Source organism: Schistocerca serialis, chromosome 6, assembly GCF_023864345.2.
Source record: "Schistocerca serialis cubense isolate TAMUIC-IGC-003099 chromosome 6, iqSchSeri2.2, whole genome shotgun sequence".
In the NCBI taxonomy this organism is placed as follows: domain Eukaryota; kingdom Metazoa; phylum Arthropoda; class Insecta; order Orthoptera; family Acrididae; genus Schistocerca; species Schistocerca serialis.
The window spans coordinates 603329515-603350651 of NC_064643.1; the positions used below are offsets into that span (position 1 = coordinate 603329515).

A 21137-nucleotide genomic window follows, 5' to 3' on the forward strand; every position below is an offset into this window, starting at 1 on the left:
AAGTTTCATCTGTGGTCACAAACCGGCGCAAAAAATCTTGTTGGTTTATCCTAAAACGGACCAAACGTTGTTCCGATATGTCCATTCTCATGCGTTTTTGATCCAGCGTCAAGATAATCTTGCAGATAATTTTTTCATTTCTAATTCTTCACTTACAATGTGATATACCCTTTTAGATGATACCTGGAAAGCGTGAGCAACGTCATGCACTTTCAATCGGTGATCCTTCAATACCATTTTGTTTACTTTTGCAATGGTTTCTAGAATAGTGACACATCTTGCACGACCACTGCGCGGATGATCATCTAAGCTCTCCCGACCAAATTTAAATTCATTTGTCCACTTGGCAACAGTTGAATATTTAGGAGCAGAGTCCCTGAGACGTGGTGAAAAATTGCTGTTTAGAAGAGCGCGCCTCAGCGCGTTGTGTGAAGCAGTCGCCCTCCGTTTCTGCTGGTGGCGCCACTGTGGCAATCGCAGCTTTGATGTCTCCCTCTGGTGGGAAAACGGAAAGGTTGCCTGTTCATGTTCATTTAAGGGGCGCTATCAGCTCGGCAGGGGGTCAGTCGGAGTAAGGCTAGGTCTGTCTCTCGTTTGCATTTGTGCGGCACTTAGTGTCTGTCTGTCGTCGGAGTGCTGGTATGTCTGTCGTTTGGATCAAACTTTAAAGCCAGAAAATGAGATTCTTGCCACTCCGCCAGTAACAGAAATCAGCTAGTGGGCGCCCGGTCGGGGCTGAGTTCCTGCATCTGAGTCTGCGCGTTGGGCCGCCAGTCTGCTCGAGTTGCTCGGGCAACGCTCATGGGCGGTTGGATCGGTCGGTTGGTCGGTCGCGCGCTGGGACGCGAGATGACTTGTCCGCCTTCGGCGTCGGCGCGTGTAGGGTCCCCAAGTGAGTCCGGTGGACAGCGCCGTGTGTAGAGGGGTGGTGGCTTCGCGGTTCACACGGGAGCGGCAGGCGCGAAACCACGACATCGGGCTGGCCGGGCCGGGCTGCGGCGCCGTGAGGCGGGAGATCGGCGCGCCTTCCTGTGTCCGTTGAGGCGGGTGGCGGCGGACGGTTCGGGAGAGCGTTGGGGGTGCTGCGCCGGGTCTTCGCCAGAAATCGCGGTTTGTTGGGGGTCGGGTGATTGGAGATGTGTTGTTTCATTTGCTTGTTGGATTCTGCTTGTTTTCTTGGTGAGGTCACCGGGCACTTTGTTTTGGGGTCGTCCCACCATTCTTCTCAGTTTGCACACCTGCGAGAGGGTGGTTGTTTGTGAATTGGGTGGTCCGTTTTCCCCTTGTGTGAAAAATTAGTACTAGACAAGTTTTGTTTATTAATAGAAACTGTTATATAGGCATGCTATTCCTATTTGTGGCCGAGCGGTTCTACGCGCTTCAGTCAAGAACCGCGCGACTGCTACGGTCGCAAGTTCGAATCCTGCCTCGGGCATGGATGTGTGTGATGTCCTTAGGTTATTTAGGTTTAAGTAGTTCTAAGTTCTAGGGGACTGATGACCTCAGATGTTAAGTCCCATAGTGCTCAGAGCCATTTGAACCATTTTTGAACCTATTTTATACTAGAAGTGTTCCTGTGTATTCCATTGCTATTTATGTAGTGTTCAGTTTTTACTTTATCATTGCAAAGATGTTACTTACTGTATGTTTCTACTTCAGTCTAGATGTGTTACTTCTCTTCCAATGTTGTTTGCAAACATTTAACTTTTTTTGTGATAATACTCAGTAAATGTCTGAAGATGGCTTTGTAAGCCATAAGCCGGTTAACAATAAAGTAATATTGTAGAACAAAAGCAAACTGATGCTTTTCATTTATTACCTTAGAAATATTTGAAAACGGTGATTACGCTGATTAAAAAAATCGCAGTTAATGCAATTGAAATATTTTATTTATGAGATTTTATTCAAACCTGACTGCGCAGTTTCTCAAATCAACCAACTTGTTCCATAACATTGTTTACATTCGAGGTCTTTAATTACAAAATTTCGAATCGTTTCACAACTATCATGTATCAAATTAAGCCAGATATTTAGATGCAGAGTTACCAAAAAAGATAAAATTATCACACAAGTGTCAAAATATGACTTCCTAGAATAGATGAAAATATTACGGAGCAGCAATAGATCAGCGACAGCTTAGCTTCTATGCTGGGATCCATGTAGCAGATAAAAGTGGATGGCTTCAAAACCCTTTGAAGGAAAAGAATAAAACACGATGGATGAAGCAAGAAGAATATAAGACTAGCACAAAAAGGAGCATTCCTCTCATAAAGTCTGGTAGTATTATAGTCCTTAACTTGACAAAGAAATTTCTAGAGTTCAACATTGTATGAAAGTGAATCATGGACTGCAAGGACACCGGAGAAGAGAATCGATGCGTTAGAGATGTGGTGGCACAGAAGAGCACTGCAAATTAAATGGAGTGATAACAAATGGGGATTTTCTTCGCAGAATCGGCAAGGAAAATTATTTTTCGGAGGTACTATCCACAAGAAGGGCTAGGACAATAAGACATGTGTTAAGACGTCAGGGAGTTAGAAGAGCACGTACGGCAGTTTCGTAGCCTTATTTCTTTTACGAATTTAATGACGTAATTTATTAGAGAAATTAGGAAATAATGAAAACAACAAAGTTTTAAGAAATCAGGGAACAGCTTCTGTGGTACTGGAGGGAGTTGTAGAGGCCAACTGCAGCCGTAACCCGCGCCAGTCTCCCTCGCATGCCACAGGGGTCTCGTGAATTAAGGATTTCATGTGACCCCACAGGTAGTAGTCGTTGGTTCAGATGATCTCGGACCGCACGCGAAAAATGAAGTGGTGCGCCATCGTGCTGGAACCACATGTAGTGGAACATCTTCCAAGAGCACATGCAGTACGTCGTCAAGGAATCGCAAGTACGCGACACTCGTGAGATGTGGCGGAGGGAGGTATGACTCAGCCACACGTCCATGCAGGAAGCCTGCCCAAATGTTCAGACCGTATCGTTCCTGTAATCCATGGGAGAGTGTAGCCTGCGGGTTTTCGTCAGCCCACACGTGACTGCTGTGGGAATGGAGAACATCTTCCCTGTTGAACTTGGCTCGTCTACATAGCGCTTCGAGAACGACCTGCAGAAGCTGGGTCGTGACGCAGAGTCTTATGGCTGCACTGCCTGTACCTTCTGGGGTGGTACGGGTGTAGCTGCAGCTCATGCAGAACACGTCGGACAGTTTGGTGGTACACATTCAGTGTACCTGCTATGTTTTTGATACTCGCCGTCGAGCCCTCTTCCGCAGCGTGGAGTACAGCCTCTTCAAATTCGGATGTGCGGTGTCGCCATGCAGAAGCATAGCTGGTGATGAATGTACCCGTTTTCTACGCCCGCTGGTACACCGTAGCAAAGAGGGAGTGCGAAGGCGTCTGGCGGCGTGGAAAACGCTCCGCATACAACTGACGAGGAACCCTCCTACTGCACCGAGTTTTGCCGTACAATAGCATCATGTCGGCGTATTCCGCAAACGTGTATTTGACCATGTTCAGTAGCAACACACTAAAAATGAAATGTACATACTGTTTGCACCGTACTGTAATGAGTGATTACTACTGTACAGTAGTGCAGTATGAAGAAAGACTATAAGCATAATAGCAGGTACAACCTTTCTGGGCGGATCACAAACTCAACTGAATGGCATGTAAACAAACCTGTAGTGGGCTTGGAACATTAGGTGATCGGTGAAGGAAGTACGTTAATACCCTAGTCAGTGGCGCCGAAAATGTAGGAGGTTTCAACGTGTAGTTTCCGTACATGAGTTGCAATGCTAAACTTAACCTCCTGATCATCAATACAAGTTCTCAACGTACGTAAAGGGAATTCAGTTACACCCTGTATAGGACGTTAGGTGCAAATGATACTCTGAGATGAAGAGACTGGCACGGGAGAGGAAGTCGTGGCGAGCTACGTCAAACTTGTCAAAAATTTACGACCTAAAATCAAAATCCTTTAACGTATGACATATATTTAAAAGGAGTAGTCCAGCGACAATCTCCATAAAGTTATGCACTTGGGTTCTTTAGTAGCAAATGACGCGAACTTCAGTGACTAATTTTGTGAAGTGTCCTCAGCTAAATTATACTCTCAACGTTACTGTAAGCATTTTTAGTTTACGGTTTAGTCAACATTTAGCATTTCATTAATTATTTTGTAAATAGGTCTTCTAAAATGTAAGTATGTGGCACTAAATTTGTGGAATTAGTTCTGTTAAGAACTGTGTACAGGAAGAAAAATTGGGTTGCAATGATTGTAGTCAAAAACAACTGAAAATTCGAAAGTGCCGGAAAAACGTGCTGATGTCAAGAAATAACTTCTTGAATGGACATCGATTCTATACGGGACAGGTGAACTTCGAATAGGCTGTTGTTGCAGAGTTGTGAATAGTGAAAGTCAGTTTTTTATTTGTGGCTATTTCTGGTCATATTCCGATGGAACACTCAACATTCAAAAAGAACAAATAGGCTGGTGAGAAATATAACTAACGATATAAGATGTCGAAAAATTTTCATTAAAAGTTACCTCAAAGCTAAAATTTAAAATTTTGTTTCAGCTGTATTGCAGTGACCTTCCTCAGGGTGTATATACTGGTTGGGTTGAAGACATATCCCGGGGTCACAAAGCCACCGCCATCTTTTTTTCCCTTTTGGCGCCGCGGGATCGACTAGTCTTCGGATTGGTTTGAAGCGACACACCACAGCTTCCTCTCCAGTGCCACCCTCTTCATTTCAGAATAGCACTTACAGTCAACGGTCTCAATTATTTGTTCGATATGTTTCAATCTCTTATCAGTTTTTACTCTCTAGAGTTCCCTCAAATACCATGCAATTAACCTTCACGACCTATCACACCTCCTTCTAGACACTGTGTTCCACTTAATCCTTTCCTTAGCTATTCTGCCGAGAACCTCATTTCTTATCAGTCCACCTAATTTTGACTATCCTTTTGCAACAACACAGCTCAAACGCTTCGATTCTCTTCGTTTCCTTTTTTCCCAAAGTCCATAATTCGCTTTTATGCAACGCTGTGTTCCTAAAGCACATTTATACAAATTTAAGGTCTATGTTTTATATAGTGTGATCTCCTTTTTATTGAGAGAAGCTCTCATTATCTTTGCTAATCTACTTTACTTTACTTCGTGCAACATGTGTTCTTTTGCTTCCAAGGCGGCAGAATTCCTTTATCCTTTATCCACAATTTTGATATTAAATTTTTCACTAATCCCGTTTCTGCAAACCAGATTACTTTCATCTTTCTTTAGTTTACTCTTCATTCACATTTACGCACATTAATTTGTTCATTCCATTCAACAGGTTCTGCAAATGTTCCTCACTTTCACTGAGGATAGTGGCTTGTTAATAAATCATATCATTGATATCCTTTCATCACGAATTTTAATCCCAAATCCGAGCCATTCTTTTATGTCCATCATTGCTTCCGCATTGTACAAAGAAGCTGTCCAGCTTCTATGATGGACCTTTTCAGAGGCAGCTGTTCTTCTTCAACTGAACTACATACTGTTGTATCCACTGTCGCAGTATCTACACTCTTAGAGAACTTCCAATGCACATAATCGTTCCTCTGCAATTCAGTATCTCATTTCTTTAGGCAATGATCCTCCGTCACGAGTCTTTTAATTTTGAGCCTACCCTTCACAAATACTTCGTTATGATCTTATATTGGCTCCTGGGTACACCTTTCAATCCAATATACGACACAAGAATCTTCGTCTCACCTCGATGTATTCAAATGGCTCTGAGCACTATGGGACTTAACATCTGAGGTCATCAGTCCCCTAGAACTTAGAACTACTTAAACCTAACTAACCTAAGGACATCACACACATCCATGCCCGAGGCAAGATTCGAGCCTGCGACCGTAGCGGTCGCGCGGTTCCAGACTGAAGCGCCTAGAACCACTCGACCACAGTGGCCGGCCCCACGATGTAATCCCGCTGGCATTTTTCCCACACCCCCAGACCTATTTCCAAGTGTACCTCCTTCTCTTATGGTGTTTGAACAGTGTATTCGCTATTACTAGCTGAAATTTGTTTCAGAACTCAATTAGACGTTCTCCTCTTTCATTCCTATTACCGATCTCATATTCTCCCACAGCTCTGTCTTCTATTAATTCCCCTATTACAACATTCAAATCACAAATCAGTTATTAATTGTTGTTGATGCTGGTTTGCACTGGATTCCGATGAGAACAGTCCTATCACTGAGCTGTTCACAGTAACTCACTCTCTGCGCTACCTTCATATAGATACCGAATCCTACTCGCATTACAACTTTTCCTTCTGCTCCTGATGTTAACCTATATTCGTATAAACAGATATCTTCTTTTTCTTTCACTTGACCAACTCCTACTATTTACAGATTTGCCCTTTGCATCCCTACCGCATCAGACTTCTGATATATCATGCTTCGACTAGTAGAATATTACGTTTTCGTCGATTACTTAATTTTTTACTGATGGTCACCTCCCCTTGGCCATCCCCTGCCAGAGATTCGAATGGAGGCCTAATGCGGAACCATTTGCTAATGATACTTCTGCAGGCCGCATATCCGGTGGATACTCATTAAATGTATTTAACGCAGTGCTTACACCATCATACGGTTGATCATTGCTTAATCTTCCGGTTTTAGAGGCACGAGAATGCTACTTCTTCCAGCCTTAGAAGCGAGAGATTGCTGTGAACTGTCTCTGCCCCACTGCCTACCATGGCAAGGCTGTTGGCAGAACGTGGGTGACTCCTTATACCAGAAGTCTTTGGCAGCAGTTGCTGATTTTTTATTCAAAATTCAGTCAGTGGCCGTTGCCGATCTAGGGATCCTATACACTTTAATTAGCAGTCAAATATGCTACTTCTACATCTGAATTTACATCAGAAGTAAAGTATCACTTGCGCAACGTGAGTGAAGACAGAGGACTGTATACGGGAGGCTATTCGCTGAGTGCCAAGTTCACCGACAAAGTGTAGACTACTGACAGTCGGCGACTCGTGCTCCGGTAGAGCGTTTCACTGGTTGTCAGCCCTCTACACAGCAACCGCTCGCGGCCCGTCGGAACGGTATCGGTGCAAGCTGTTGTGTAGGGAGCAAGTGTTCGTTCATCTCTGTTAATTGTTACTCAGCTACTTTAGAACTGCTATCGCTCCTCTTATGTTCATCTTGGCGAAAAATTTCTGAAACTGCCAAGAAAAACTAGAACCCGGACTAAAATCTCGAACAGGCTGTAAACAGCAAATGTGAAGCGATCGTCTTGGAAAGGGTGAAAAAACCAGCTACCCAGATGCGTAATACAGGTTTATTAGAACTGACGTAGGTTTCAATAGTACACAATGTATACTTTTTTTTGTCATCAGTCTACTGACTGGTTTCATCTCAGAGTAGCACTTGCAACCTACGTCCTCAATTATTAGCTTCACGTATTCCAGTCTGTCTTCCTCTACAGTTTTTGCCCTCTACAGCTCCCTCTAGTACCATGGAAGTAATTCCCTCAAGTCTTAGATGTCCTATCATCCTGTCCCTTCTCCTTATCAGTGTTTTCCACTCATTCCTTTCCTCTCCGATTCTGCGTAGAACCTCCTCATTCCTTACCTTATCAGTCCACCTAATTTTCAACATTCTTCTATAGCACCACATCTCAAATGCTTCGAATCTCTTCTGTTCCGGTTTTCCCACAGTCCATGTTTCACTACCATACAATGCTGTACTCCAGACGTACATCCACAGAAATTTCTTCCTCAAATTAAGGCCGGTATTTGATATTAGTAGGCTTCTCTTGGCCAGAAATGCCTTTTCTGCCATAGCGAGTCTGCTTTTGATGTCCTCCTTGCTCCGTCCGTCATTGGTTATTTTACTGCCTAGGTAGCAGAATTCCTTAACTTCATTGACTTCGTGACCATCAATCCTGATGTTAAGTTTCTCGCTGTTCTCATTTCTACTACTTCTCATTACCTTCGTCTTTCTCCGATTTACTCTCAAACCATACTGTGTACTCATTAGACTGTTCATTCCGTTCAGCAGATCATTTAATTCTTCTTCACTTTCACTCAGGATAGCAATGTCATCAGCGAATCGTATCATTGATATCCTTTCACCTTGTATTTTAATTCCACTCCTGAACCTTTCTTTTATTTCCATCATTGCTTCCTCGATGTACAGATTGAAGAGTAGGGGCGAAAGGCTACAGCCTTGTCTTACACCGTTCTTAATACGAGCACTTCGTTCTTGATCGTCCACTCTTATTATTCCCTCTTGGTTGTTGTACATATTGTATATGACCCGACTCTCCCTATAGCTTACCCCCACTTTTTTCAGAATCTCGAACAGCTTGCACCATTTTATATTGTCGAACGCTTTTTCCAGGTCGACAAATCCTATGACAGTGTCTTGATTTTTCTTTAGCCTTGCTTCCATAATTAGCCGTAACGTCAGAATTGCCCCTCTCGTCCCTTTACTTTTCCTAAAGCGAAACTGATCGTCACCTAGCGCATTCTCAATTTTCTTTTCCATTCTTCTGTATATTATTCTTGTAAGCAGCTTCGATGCATGAGCTGTTAAGCTGATTGTGCGATAATTCTCGCACTTGTCAGCTCTTGCCGTCTTCGGAATTGCGTGGATGATGCTTTTCCGAAAGTCAGATGGTATGTCGCCAGACTCATATATTCTACACACCAACGTGAATAGTCGTTTTGTTGCCACTTCCCCCAATGATTTTAGAAATTCTGATGGAATGTTATCTATCCCTTCTGCCTTATTTGACCGTAAGTCCTCCAAAGCTCTTTTAAATTCAGATTCTAATACTGGATCCCCTATCTCTTCTAAATCGACTCCTGTTTCTTCTTCTATCACATCGGACAAATCTTCACCCTCATAGAGGCTTTCAATGTATTCTTTCCACCTATCTGCTCTCTCCTCTGCATTTAACAGTGGAATTACCGTTGAACTCTTAATGTTACCACCGTTGCTTTTAGTGTCACCAAAGGTTGTTTTGGCTTTCCTGTATGCTGAGTCTGTCCTTCCGACAATCATATCTTTTTCGATGTCTTCATATTTTTCCTGCAGCCATTTCGCCTTAGCTTCCCTGCACTTCCTATTTATTTCATTCCTCAGCGACTTGTATTTCTGTATTCCTGATTTTCCCGAAACATGTTTGTACTTCCTCCTTTCATCAATCAACTGAAGTATTTCTTCTGTTACCCGTGGTTTCTTCGCAGCTACCTTCTTTGTACCTATGTTTTCCTTCCCAAATTCTGTGATGGCCCTTTTTAGAGATGTCCATTCCTCTTCAACTGTACTGCCTACTGCGCTATTCCTTATTGCCGTATCTATAGCGTTTGAGAACTTCAAACGTATCTCGTCATTCCTTAGTACTTCCGTATCCCACTTCTTTGCGTATTGATTCTTCCTGACTAATGTCTTGAACTTCAGCCTACTCTTCATCACTACTATATTGTGATCTGCGTCTATATCTGCTCCTGGGTACGCCTTACAATCAAGTGTCTGATTTCGGAGTCTCTGTCTGACCATGATGTAATCTAATTGAAATCTTCCCGTATCTCCCGACCTTTTCTAAGTATACCTCCTCCTCTTGTGATTCTTGAACAGTGTATTCGCTATTACTAGCTGAAACTTGTTGCAGAACTTAATTAGTCTTTCTCCTCTTTCATTCATAGTCCCAAGCCCGTATTCTCCTGTAACCTTTTCTTCTACTCCTTCCCCTACAACTGCATTCCAGTCGCCCATGACTATTAGATTTTCGTCCCCCTTTACATACTGCATTACCCTTTCAATATCCTCATACACTTTCTCTATCTGTTCATCTTCAGCTTGAGACGTCGGCATGTATACCTGAACTATCGTTGTCGGTGTTGGTCTGCTGTCGATTCTGATTAGAACAACCCGGTCACTGAACTGTTCACAGTAACACACCCTCTGCCCTACTTTCCTATTCATAACGAATCCTACACCTGTTATACCATTTTGTGCTGCTGTTGATATTACCCGATACTCATCTGACCAGAAATCCTAGTCCTCCTTCCACTTCACTTCACTGACCCCTACTATATCTAGATTGAGCCTTTGCATTTCCCTTTTCAGATTTTCTAGTTTCCCTATCACGTTCAAGCTTCTGACATTCCACGCCCCGAATCGTAGAACGTTATCCTTTCGTTGATTATTCAATCTTTTTCTCATGGTAACCTCCCCCTTGGCAGTCCCCTCCCGGAGATCCGAATGGGGGACTATTCCGGAATCTTTTGCCAATATAGAGATCATCATGACATTTCTTCAATTACAGGCCACATGTCCTGTGGATACACGTTACGTGTCTTTAATGCAGTGGTTTCCATTGCCTTCTGCATCCTCATGTCGTTGATCATTGCTGATTCTTCCGCCTTCAGGGGCAATTTCCCACCCCTAGGACAAGAGTGCCCTGAACCTCTATCCGCTCCTCCGCCCTCTTTGACAAGGCCGTTGGAAGAATGAGGCTGACTTCTTATGCCCGAAGTCTTCGGCCGCCAATGCTGATTATTTATCAAAATTTAGGTAGTGGCGGGGATCGAACCCGGGACCGAAGACGTTTTGATTATGAATCAAAAACGCTACCGTTTTTTCTTTAAATCTCATTTTGTTCGTTGCATCTGCTCGGGGCGGACGTCGTAAGACATCCGTTTAAGTTCGTTGTTGATCGATTAGCTCAGTTTTTTTATTACAGAGGGCTGCTAACCCTCTGACCGAACACGCTGAGCTACCGTGCCGGCTCCCTAGACCACGGGTCTACTATAGGATCACGTAAAACAAAAATAGCAAATAGAGTTAAAACACTATAAGCCAAGAGTACACACTTGCTTGTTACACACTGTGTTGAAAAGGTACGTTAGAATAAAGCCGTTTGGCTCAAGTAAAATAAAAATTCACAAAAAAACAGTAAAATAACAAGTCATGGTTATCATATAACATTAGTATGAAGTGTACTGATGAAACTTGTTAGATTTCTTGAAGGAACTTGAGAATATCAAACATTCAGCTAACAGAGATGGATTTTTCTTGAACGAACAGCTGCAGCTTAGAAATTAGAATTTACTCTACGGCTCTCACTAGCGGCTCCATAACGGCTGTTTACCAGTTACGCGTTCTGTGTCGAGGGTGTCGTTTTCCTCAAACAAACTTAACATCTGGGGTCATCAGTCCCCTAGAACTTAGAACTACTTAAGCCTAACTAACCTAAGGACATCACACATCCGTGCCCAAGGCAGGATTCGAACCACGAACGTAGCGGTCGCGCGGCTCCAGACTGAAGCGGCTAGAACTACTCGGACAAAGCGGCCGGCTTTCCTCAATCACACTTCCTAAAGTCACTTGCCCAGCACTGGATGTATGTAGGCCAGTTGTCATATCGCAAGAAAGTAATCCAATAATCACAACTATTTTGAGACTTCATGTTTTCATTTTATCCCGTTAGAGCTTTAACTATGCGTGTCTAACCACGTGCAATTTTTATTTGTTAATTGATTTTCCGTAAGTTACTGATCATGCTTATTTGCACATTTCTTACGCGCAAGACGTAATGCGCTCTATACGTAAGTTGTCTTAAAAGCCTAGTACGTTAGTCAGCTGACAAACACGTTGTATCCGTGAATTTCACGAAAATGTAATGTGGTATCCATGACTTTTTATTTTATTGTTTTTTAGGTGAATTTTTACTTGACTAGATCCAAACGGCTTTATTCTAACGTATCTTTTATACATAATATGTAACTCTTGGTTTAAAGTATTTTATCCGAATTTGCTATCTCTGTTGCACATGTACTTTTTGTAATCAATGCATAATTTTTGTGTCTGATAATTTCGCCGGCCGGAGTAGTCGAGCGGTTCTAGGCGCTACAGTTTGGAACCGCGTGGCCGCTACGGTCGCAGATTCGAATCCTGCCTCGGGCATGGACGTGTGTGATGTCCTTAGGTTAGTTAGGTTTAAGTAGTTCAAGTTCCAGGGGACTGATGACCTCAGCAGTTAAGTCCCATGGTGCTCAGAGCCATTTGAACCATTTTTTTCTGACAATTTCCTTCTGAAAAATGTTTCAAGTGGCTCTGAGCACTATGAGACTTAACATCTGAGGTCATCAGTCCCCCAGAACTTAGAACTACTTAAGCATAACTAACCTAAGGACATGACACATCCATGCCCGAGGCAGGATTCGAACCTGCGACCGTAGCGGTCGTGCGGTTCCAGACTGAAGCGCCTAGAACCGCTCGGCCACACCGGCTGGCTTCCTTCTGAAGATAATTTTATCATGGTAGAAACCTAGGGCAAGGGTTCTAATAGACCTCTTTTACGTAAATGGTTCGCTTATTTTTTCATCTTTTCCAAGAGTGAAGTCCAGATATATCCAAATCCAGTGTCCTGTAAATTCCAGTTGGATAATATGAATATTTGAGCTACAAAGAAAAGACACAAAACGAATAATAAGGACTGTTAAAAGATAGCAACATTTGGAAATTCGGGTTAATTTAGTATAAAATAAAACACTTATTTCCTATCAGACTTTCGAGACAACGTAAAGGGTTACCGAGCCCCAAGCATTTGCTTCAGAGATGTAAATCGTAAAATAGCCCTCAGCAATGCGAAGAACTGTGGAATTCTTATTAAACCTTTCGAAAACCTCCTGAGCTACACGGAAGTAAATAAACTCGCAAAAAATGACGAAGCCGCTTGAGCTGAAGTTTTTAATTTGCTTATTCGAGACATGATGTCACGGGCGGCAGGTCCGCAGCTGTTCAGTATTGAGGAAATTGTATAATTTTTTATTTCGTCCGTCTCAGGTGCACTGATATAAAATTCAGCTGTAGTGGTTACCGGTTTCGGCCATTTTCAAAGCCCCACATCTTGCTGTTAACCATATTTGTTCAAATGTGTGTAAAATCTTACGGGACTTAACTGCTAAGGTCATCAGTCCCTAAGCTTACACACTATTTAACCTAAATTATCCTAAGGACAAACACACACACACCCATGCCCGAGGGAGGACTCGAACCTCCGCCGGAATCAGTGCCTCAGACCGCTCGACTAATCCCGCGCAGCTAACCATATTTATTGCTACAATATGGTACCAAAAGGCACAGCAAAGTGTACAGTGGGCAACAAGTGCCCTCACTGATCTTAGCCAGTATGTCTGTTGCAGACGAGTGACACTACCAAATTGAAAAATATTTGTCACTTTGGTCGTGTCAGTTAGTTGCAGCAGACACATAGGCTAAGATCAGTGAGGGTACTTGTTGCCCACTGTGCCCTTTACTGTACCTTTTGGTACCATATTGCAGCAATAATTACGATTAATAGCAAGATGTGGGGGTTTGAAAATGGACGAAACCGGTAACCACTACAGCTGAATTTCATATCAGTGCACTTGAGACGGACGAAATAAAAAAATTATCCCAATTTCCCTGAATTTTTAAAATTGGCCGATCCATAAATCACTGAATATATACGAATAATCTTCAACGAAGAATGCAGAACAGAAAAGGTCACAGGGGAATGGAAAGTCACTGTAATACACTCAGTGCACAAGACGAGTAATTGGTAACAAGTGCATGATGACAGTTACAGGTGTGTGGCTCTTTACTACTATATCTTCCTTTGCGCGCTGTGTGGTTCTGTAGGGGATACAGCAGGTGTGAGGGACAGATGCCGTTCATCAATAGAGAATTCAGATATTAATTTATCCTCCGTCTAATATCAAATAATAAAAACAATAGTTTTGTTACAGATCAGTTGCTAACAGTAGATTTGAATATAGAAATGTATGCAGCTTCAAAAGATTTGTATCTCTGTCACTCTTCAATACAATGTCTATTCAGAAGATATCGAGGCCTGGCCACTAGGAAAGTCTGTAGATTTTATGCAACTGGCAAACACAAAGAAAGGCTCAGTCCATGAGATTTCGAACTTAAGTACACACGCCGATGAAGTTCCGGTGAGGGGATGCTCGCATCTCATTGGCAGCATCGTAATCGTTCGCGATAGCGCGCTCTTGCCGCAGTGGCGGTTGTAGGAAACACGGCGTCGTAATTGGCAGCGTCCGGATAGTAGCCGATACCGCATTTACCAGCTGCTTATAAAACATTATCAATAACATTACTTAATAGTGTGTAATATAACACTTGGCAGTCAACTAGGTGAATGTCAGTGTTGGTTCAGTAATGGAAGATCCTACTTCGAACAGATTTTCAACCTGGAATCAATATCACATTAATCAACTTTTCAGACAGTTATAAAATTTATTAATTTTATAAATACGTTTTCACACTGTTGTCAGAGAAACAGTAGGTACAGTATCCGTGAATTTGGAGTTAAATCTCAATTGGTAAACTTTATCCGTGAAGCTCCTACACTCAATATCAGAGTAATCTTTATGGGTGAATTATCTCAGCCTTTCAAAATACATGCAGGTGTCAGATAAGGCGATGGCTTATCTCCACTTCTTTTCAGTATCATACTGGAAAAAATTGAGAATTTGGAAAAAAATGCAAAAAATATGCTGGGAAGAAAAATAAAGGTGTTGCAATAAATTGCCTACATTTTTCCTATATTTTCTGAAAGCTTGTCAAGTGCAGCCACAATAAGCCACTATAGTGGAAGAGAAAAGCAACATGACAGACTAAAGGATCTCAGCAAATAAAACAAAATTTATGACAAATACAAAAAGTGCTCCAAAATTGTGAGGGTAGATGTTATTCCAATGCAAAACGTAAGAAATTCAAATATTTGAGGGAAAGAATCCAGGCAAACCGTTTGGAAAAATCTGGTGTGGAGGAAAGGATACATAATATGGATAGAGCTTACAGTATAACAAATATCTAAAACAAAGGCTGCTTATCTGAAAACCTTGGAATAAAACTAAAGATAAAAGCAGGGAAACGGGAATTCTTATACGTCAGCGAATGCAAATACTGATTTGTAAGCTAGAAAAATTAGAAGTTATGGACATAAGTAATACACGGAAAACGCTAGACTCTATAAAAATTCAGAAGTAGTAATGTAATGTATTAGAACTTAGAAAATATATCAAAACAAAAAGGAAGAGGAGATAGCTGTTCTTTGGATATATTTACAGAATGGATGTCAATCGGCTAATCAAAATGATCCTGAAATACATTTGGGAAAAAGTCAACAAACATCATCAAGTTAAATTCGGAGAAACACAACATAAGAGGAGACGTAATGGCAAGAAACATGTTTAAGTTCATAGTTTTAAAAATGAAATGTTTCGTAAGGAAGAAAGAAAGAAAAGGCACAAATTGACCTGAAGAAAGGAAACACCATTAAACAGGGACTATTCAAAGAAAAAGGAGGAGAAAGAGAGATAAAGCAGAGAAACAGGAATGTGGCCTCTAGAAGGTCCCAAAGAAGAAATAAGAAAAATAGAAAACAGTCTCAGATACGTTTTACTAAAAAGTGAAGAACTTCGCGAGATTTTAATGAGATACAAAAGCTTAACGTATAATCAGTCCGATGAGTGCAATAGTTTTAAAGAAGTTACGGAATGTTCCATGCATCGGATACATGCTATGTTAGAGAGAAAAAAAGTAATGTAGTCATTTAAACCGCAAAAATTACCTGGACCTCTCAGTTCGTTGTCAGTGGTATCTTCATCAGCGACGACCACACTGAAGAAAACGAATAATATCAGTACTCCAATCTGTACCTGAAAGTAGAAACGAGCATTGATAGACAAAAGGTAAATATATTGCTTTTTTTGAGCTAATATATCTCTTTGTCCTTCATAAGAAATATAGAAAAACTAAACGAGGACATAAAAGCAATGATCAAGTCACGCAGATGACCTACACAAATTCGTACTATTCAGAACTACACATCTCGTCAAAAATTAAGGAACAAATATCAAATACTGGAGCACATGATTCACATAGTATTGCATGAACATTATTTATAGACAGTCAATCGATGGTAGAAAAAAGCCGAATTTATAATATGTCAACTGCACTGACCGCTGACAACATCTCTCTGTGAGGTTTTATGAGATGTTTCTCTCACAGATCTTAGGCGAATAAGCCACTTAGCCTGTACAACATTTCAAACATAATGGACTACAACTGAATAGATAAAACACAGCGATTTTCTACTTCTGTAACTCAATAAACTAAGCAATTTTCAGGTAGGTGGTGGCGATATTCTCTTGAGGAGACGTATATATGAGATATTATCAGATAGAAAGGTACCCTCCATAATGCAAATCCCATTTTCAATACCCTTACACTAGAACCTATAAATATGAGGGATCAAGGCCTGGTTTGCAAGTGTAAACTGGAAGTCTCTGGTGTGGCAAACTTTGTTCTGTGCGTGCTTTCCTCTTTGTAGAAGGGGCGATCAAAAAGTTTGTTTGAAGGCCGTACAGGCCACAATAAACATTCCGATCATGCAAAATCGCCGTGAGCTTTGAGGCAATCGTCCCACCAACGCACCAGCCTGGAGAAAGTCGTTTGGTACGGCACCGCGTCCTACTGTTAGAAGAAATCAGTAACTGCATTCTGCACACCCTCGACCGAGAGGAATCGTAGACCCTTCAAGACCCTTTTTTTAAGGGACCGAAGGTTTAGATAGTCGCTCGACAAAAGATCAGGACTACAGGGTGGGTGCTCGAGAGTTTCCCACTTGAGCTGGTGTAACTTCTGCAGCACGACATTTGCGATTTGGGAACGTGCGTCATCATGAAGCAGCAGCAGCCCTCGTCGGAGTATTCCCGGACGTTTCGCCGTAATTGCCCCATACACATTCTTCATTCTCCGACCGAGCGAGGTGGCGCAATGTTTAGAACACTGGATTCGCATTCGGGAGGACGATGGTTCAAACACCCGTCTCTCCATCCTGACTACGTTTCCTGTGGTTTCCCTAAATCGCTTCAGGCAAATGCCGGAACGATTCCTTTGAGAGGGAACGGCCGACGTCCTTCCCATTTCTTCACTAACCCGATGGGACCGATGACCCCCCTGTTTGGTCCCCTCCCCCAAATCAACCAACCAACCATTCTCCGGTGGATGTTTTAACACTTCTACTTAATTACTATCTACTCGTGGGTAAGGTAACCCTCAAAACTTTGAAGACAGATGAACTGACTTATCAAAAGTGCATGTCGTCTGATTTTATCTAGATTCATACGTAGAAGGTTAAAACGAAATTTTGCTCCACATAACTGAAATATTCGTACATTGCCTGGATCTTTATGAACTGTGTGGTTTACAGTGAAAGTGATCGGTTCCAGTTTTTAAACATTTATTCTTCCGTTCGTAACAGCTGATCAAATCCATCATGACACATTGCAAAGAGGCCGAGTTGTACAGTATGTCTTCGTAAAAAACTAACTGGTTCACAAATCAAGAAACCTACTTTTTCACAACTTTAAATCTTAGTGAAATAATATTCAAGTAACTAACACAGGTTACACTTCGAAATATCAGCTCAAAACTGCCAGTCCCAGGAGCCTCGTTGCTTCCCTATTTATATATTCTAAATAATGGATGGTCACTTGGACCATTATTACTTAATAATGACAACATATTTTTAATCGTCTTTACAATTAAAAGTTCCAAAGCTAAGATGTTCTGATTACACAGAAAAATACGTCTAAAATTACAGAATTGAATAATATGTGAAATTTATAACGTAAAAATGTTTTTAAATGTGAAAATTCCATCTAAATATGAGGACAATAATGAGCTTCACAAAATTAATTAATACACGCTAATTACACAACGACTCACATTCATAACAATAATTGAAGCTAAGAGGGTAGAATGAAACAGGTTTTGATTGACAGAATTTGTAACAGATGCCTAGAATTTTATAATTAGGCGTATATCTGGTTACAACAATACGAGTTTAATTAATGAAGTCATTAAGACGGAATGTTCTTTACAGCTTTCATCCTAAATTTACGTTTTAGAATATGTGCCATCATTTGCAAGTGACAGAATAACTTCTTGAATGAGTAAACTACATTCGTAAAACTCCCATTATTTGAATAATTACAGTTGGTGATTAATACCATATATGTTATTCCTGCCAATTTCACTAATTCAACTCTTTCCCATTACTACAATGAAAGCCACAGTTTGTTAAAATACATCGTCGTTTGTTTTATTTTGTAATAGTGTCTGCTAATTAGTCTCCAATTTAGTGTCCTTTTTATGAAATTCACGAATCACCATAATACCAATCATTTTAAAGTGAGGTATTGTACTGCACGATGTCAGGGAATCGAAGTTTTCATTGAGACTTTGTATATTAGGTACATTACAGTGTCTACAGGTGTTTGTCCTTCGCAGCCATGTAAAGAATAACAGCACGATCCTCCTCTCTGGACGCATTTGGTCATAAAGTCGCCATAGTTCACGTTTCCACGTTTATTGCACACACTTCTAAAAGACATGAATGCCACACTAATCCCTTGCCTACATGACGATGCTTATATACCAGTATCGAGGTCGTGCTGCGTTGCGTGCACCCTGTAGCAACACCCTCAACTGATACTTTTTGATCGCTCGTTATAGTTTCGTTTTTCACTCAGCATTCTGCGAACTTTATTTGTACTGACTCCATCTATGACTGGGGATTTTTTGAACAGACGGTCGTAACGAATTTGAAATTACCTAACCAATAAATAAATAAAGTTTTAAAAAATAGAGTTGCAGCTGCCAAATGACGGTCGTTGACCTAAACCACACATACAATTGAAACTGTCATCAGAAACGGCAACTTTTATCCCTGTGAAAACTGTATCAATGTCGCTACAGTAGTTATTGAGAATAAGCTCGAAATTTAGCGCGGACTTCAATGCGAGATGCTTAAAATAGTTTCCACAACGAAACTTTGTCTCGAGACCTGGCAGAAAACTCAAAGATATTCTGCTCCTATGTAAAGTATACTAGCGGCAAGACACAATCAATGCCTTCTCTGCGCTGTAACAATGGAGATACTATGAAATCTTCACGGGTATTCAGCCGAGTGGCGTCGTCTTCTAGTCGCAACCTTTCAATGGACTGCGTATCCATCATCTTTTCCTGAAGATGATGGATACGCATTCCATTGGAAATTTGCGACTAGAAGACGACGCCACTCGGTTGATTACCCGTGAAGATTTCATAGCTGAAATACGCCGAGAAAGCCTGTGATCGCATATAATGGAGACACTATCGAAGACAGTGCTGCCAAAGCTGAGTTACTAAATATAGCCTTCCGAAATTCCTTCACCAAAGAAGACGAAGTAAATATTCCAGAATTCGAGTCAAGAACAGTTTCCAACATCAGTAGCTTAGATTTATTCTCAGAGTGAAGCAACTTAAATCATTTAATAAAAGCAAGTCTTCCGGTCCAGACTGCATACCAATTACAATCCTATCAGAGTATGCTGATGGAATAGTTCCATACTTGACAATCATATACAACAGCTCGCTCGACGAAAGATCCGTACACAAAGACTGGAAAGGTGCACAGATCACAGGAATGTTCAAAAAAGGTGGTAGGAGTAATCCACCAATTTAGAGGCCCACATCATTTACATCGACATGCATTAGGATTTTTAACATATATTGGGTTCGAACGTTATGAATTACCTAGAATAGAACGGTCTATTGACACAGTCAACTCGGATTTAGAAAACATCGTTCTTGTGAAAGACAACTATCCCTTTACTAACACGAAGTGATGAGTGTTGACGACAAGGGATTACAAATTCATTCCGCAATCGATGTTGATGTGGCATTCTCAACACCGACGTTTTTGAGATTCCCGATTCTCGCGCAATTTGTCTGCTACTGATGTGCGGATTAGCCGCGACAGCAGCTAAAACACCTACTTGGGCATCATCATTTGTTGCAGGTCGTGGTTGACGTTTCAGATGTGGCTGAACACTTCCTGTTTCCTTAGTAACGTAACTATCCGGCGAATGGTCCGGACACTTGGATGATGTCGTCCAGGATACCGAGCACCATACATAGCACACGCCCGTTGGGCATTTTGATCACAATAGCCATACCTCAACACGATATCGATCTTTTCCGCAATTGGTAAACTGTCTATTTTAACACGGGTAATGCATCACGAAGCAAATACCGTCCGCGCTGGTGGAATGTTACGTGATACCACTTACTTATACGTTTGTGACTATTACAGCGCCATCTATCACAAAGCGAAAAAAGTGGTCCAACTAAAACATTCATATTTCCTTACGTACTACACGAATATGTAATAAAAATGGGGGTTCCTATTTAAAAAAACGCAGTTGATATCCGTTTGACCTATGGCAGCACCGGTCGGTGTGGCCGAGCGGTTCTAGGCGTTTCAGTCTGGAACCGCGTGCCGCTACGGTCGCAGGTTCGAATCCTGCCTCAGGCATGGATATGTTTGATGTCCTTAGGTTAGTCAGGTTTAAGTAGTTCTACGTTCTAGGGGACTGATGACCTCAGATGTTAAGTCCCATAGTGCTCAGAGCCATTTGAACCATCAAGCCAACCTATGGCAGCGCGATAGGGGCCAAATATAGCGCCATCTGGTTTCCCCCTTGAAGCTAGACGAGTTTCGTTCTTTGTAGTTTTTTCGTTTGATGCTTATTTCGTGAGGTATTTGGCCCGGTCACTATCAATGGACCACCCTGTATAAACGATTTAGCAGACAATCTGAGCAGTCCTCTTAGGTTATTTGCAGATGATGCTGTCGTTTATCGTCTAGTAAAGTCATCAAAAGATCAAAACAAATTGCAAAGCGGTTTAGAAAAGATATGAGTATGGTACGAAAATTGGCAATTGTCCCTAAATAATGAAAAATATGAGGTCGTCCACATGAGTTCTAAAAGGAATTCGTTTAAATTTCGGTCACACGATAAATTAGTCAAATCTAAAGACCGCAAATTAAACTAAATACTTGGGAATTACAAATGCGAACGATTTAAATTGGAAAGAACACGTAGAAAGTGTTGTGGGGATGGCTAACCAAAGACTGGTTTATATTGGCAGGACGCGTAGAAAATGTAGCAGATCTACTAAGGAGACTGTCTACACTGCGCTTGTCCGTCGTCTTTTAGAATACTGCTG

The 21137-nt window shown here is 41.5% G+C and overlaps 1 protein-coding gene across 1 annotated transcript in view; it reads right to left on the reverse strand.

The window, feature by feature from the left end:
- Positions 1–21137, reverse strand: part of LOC126484576 (uncharacterized) — a 44216-nt gene that overhangs the window by 13540 nt on the left and 9539 nt on the right. Inside the window, exon 2 of the mRNA XM_050108137.1 lies at positions 15649–15736. Coding sequence (XP_049964094.1) covers positions 15649–15736 — 88 coding nt within the window. The remainder of the gene's footprint in view (positions 1–15648; positions 15737–21137) is intronic.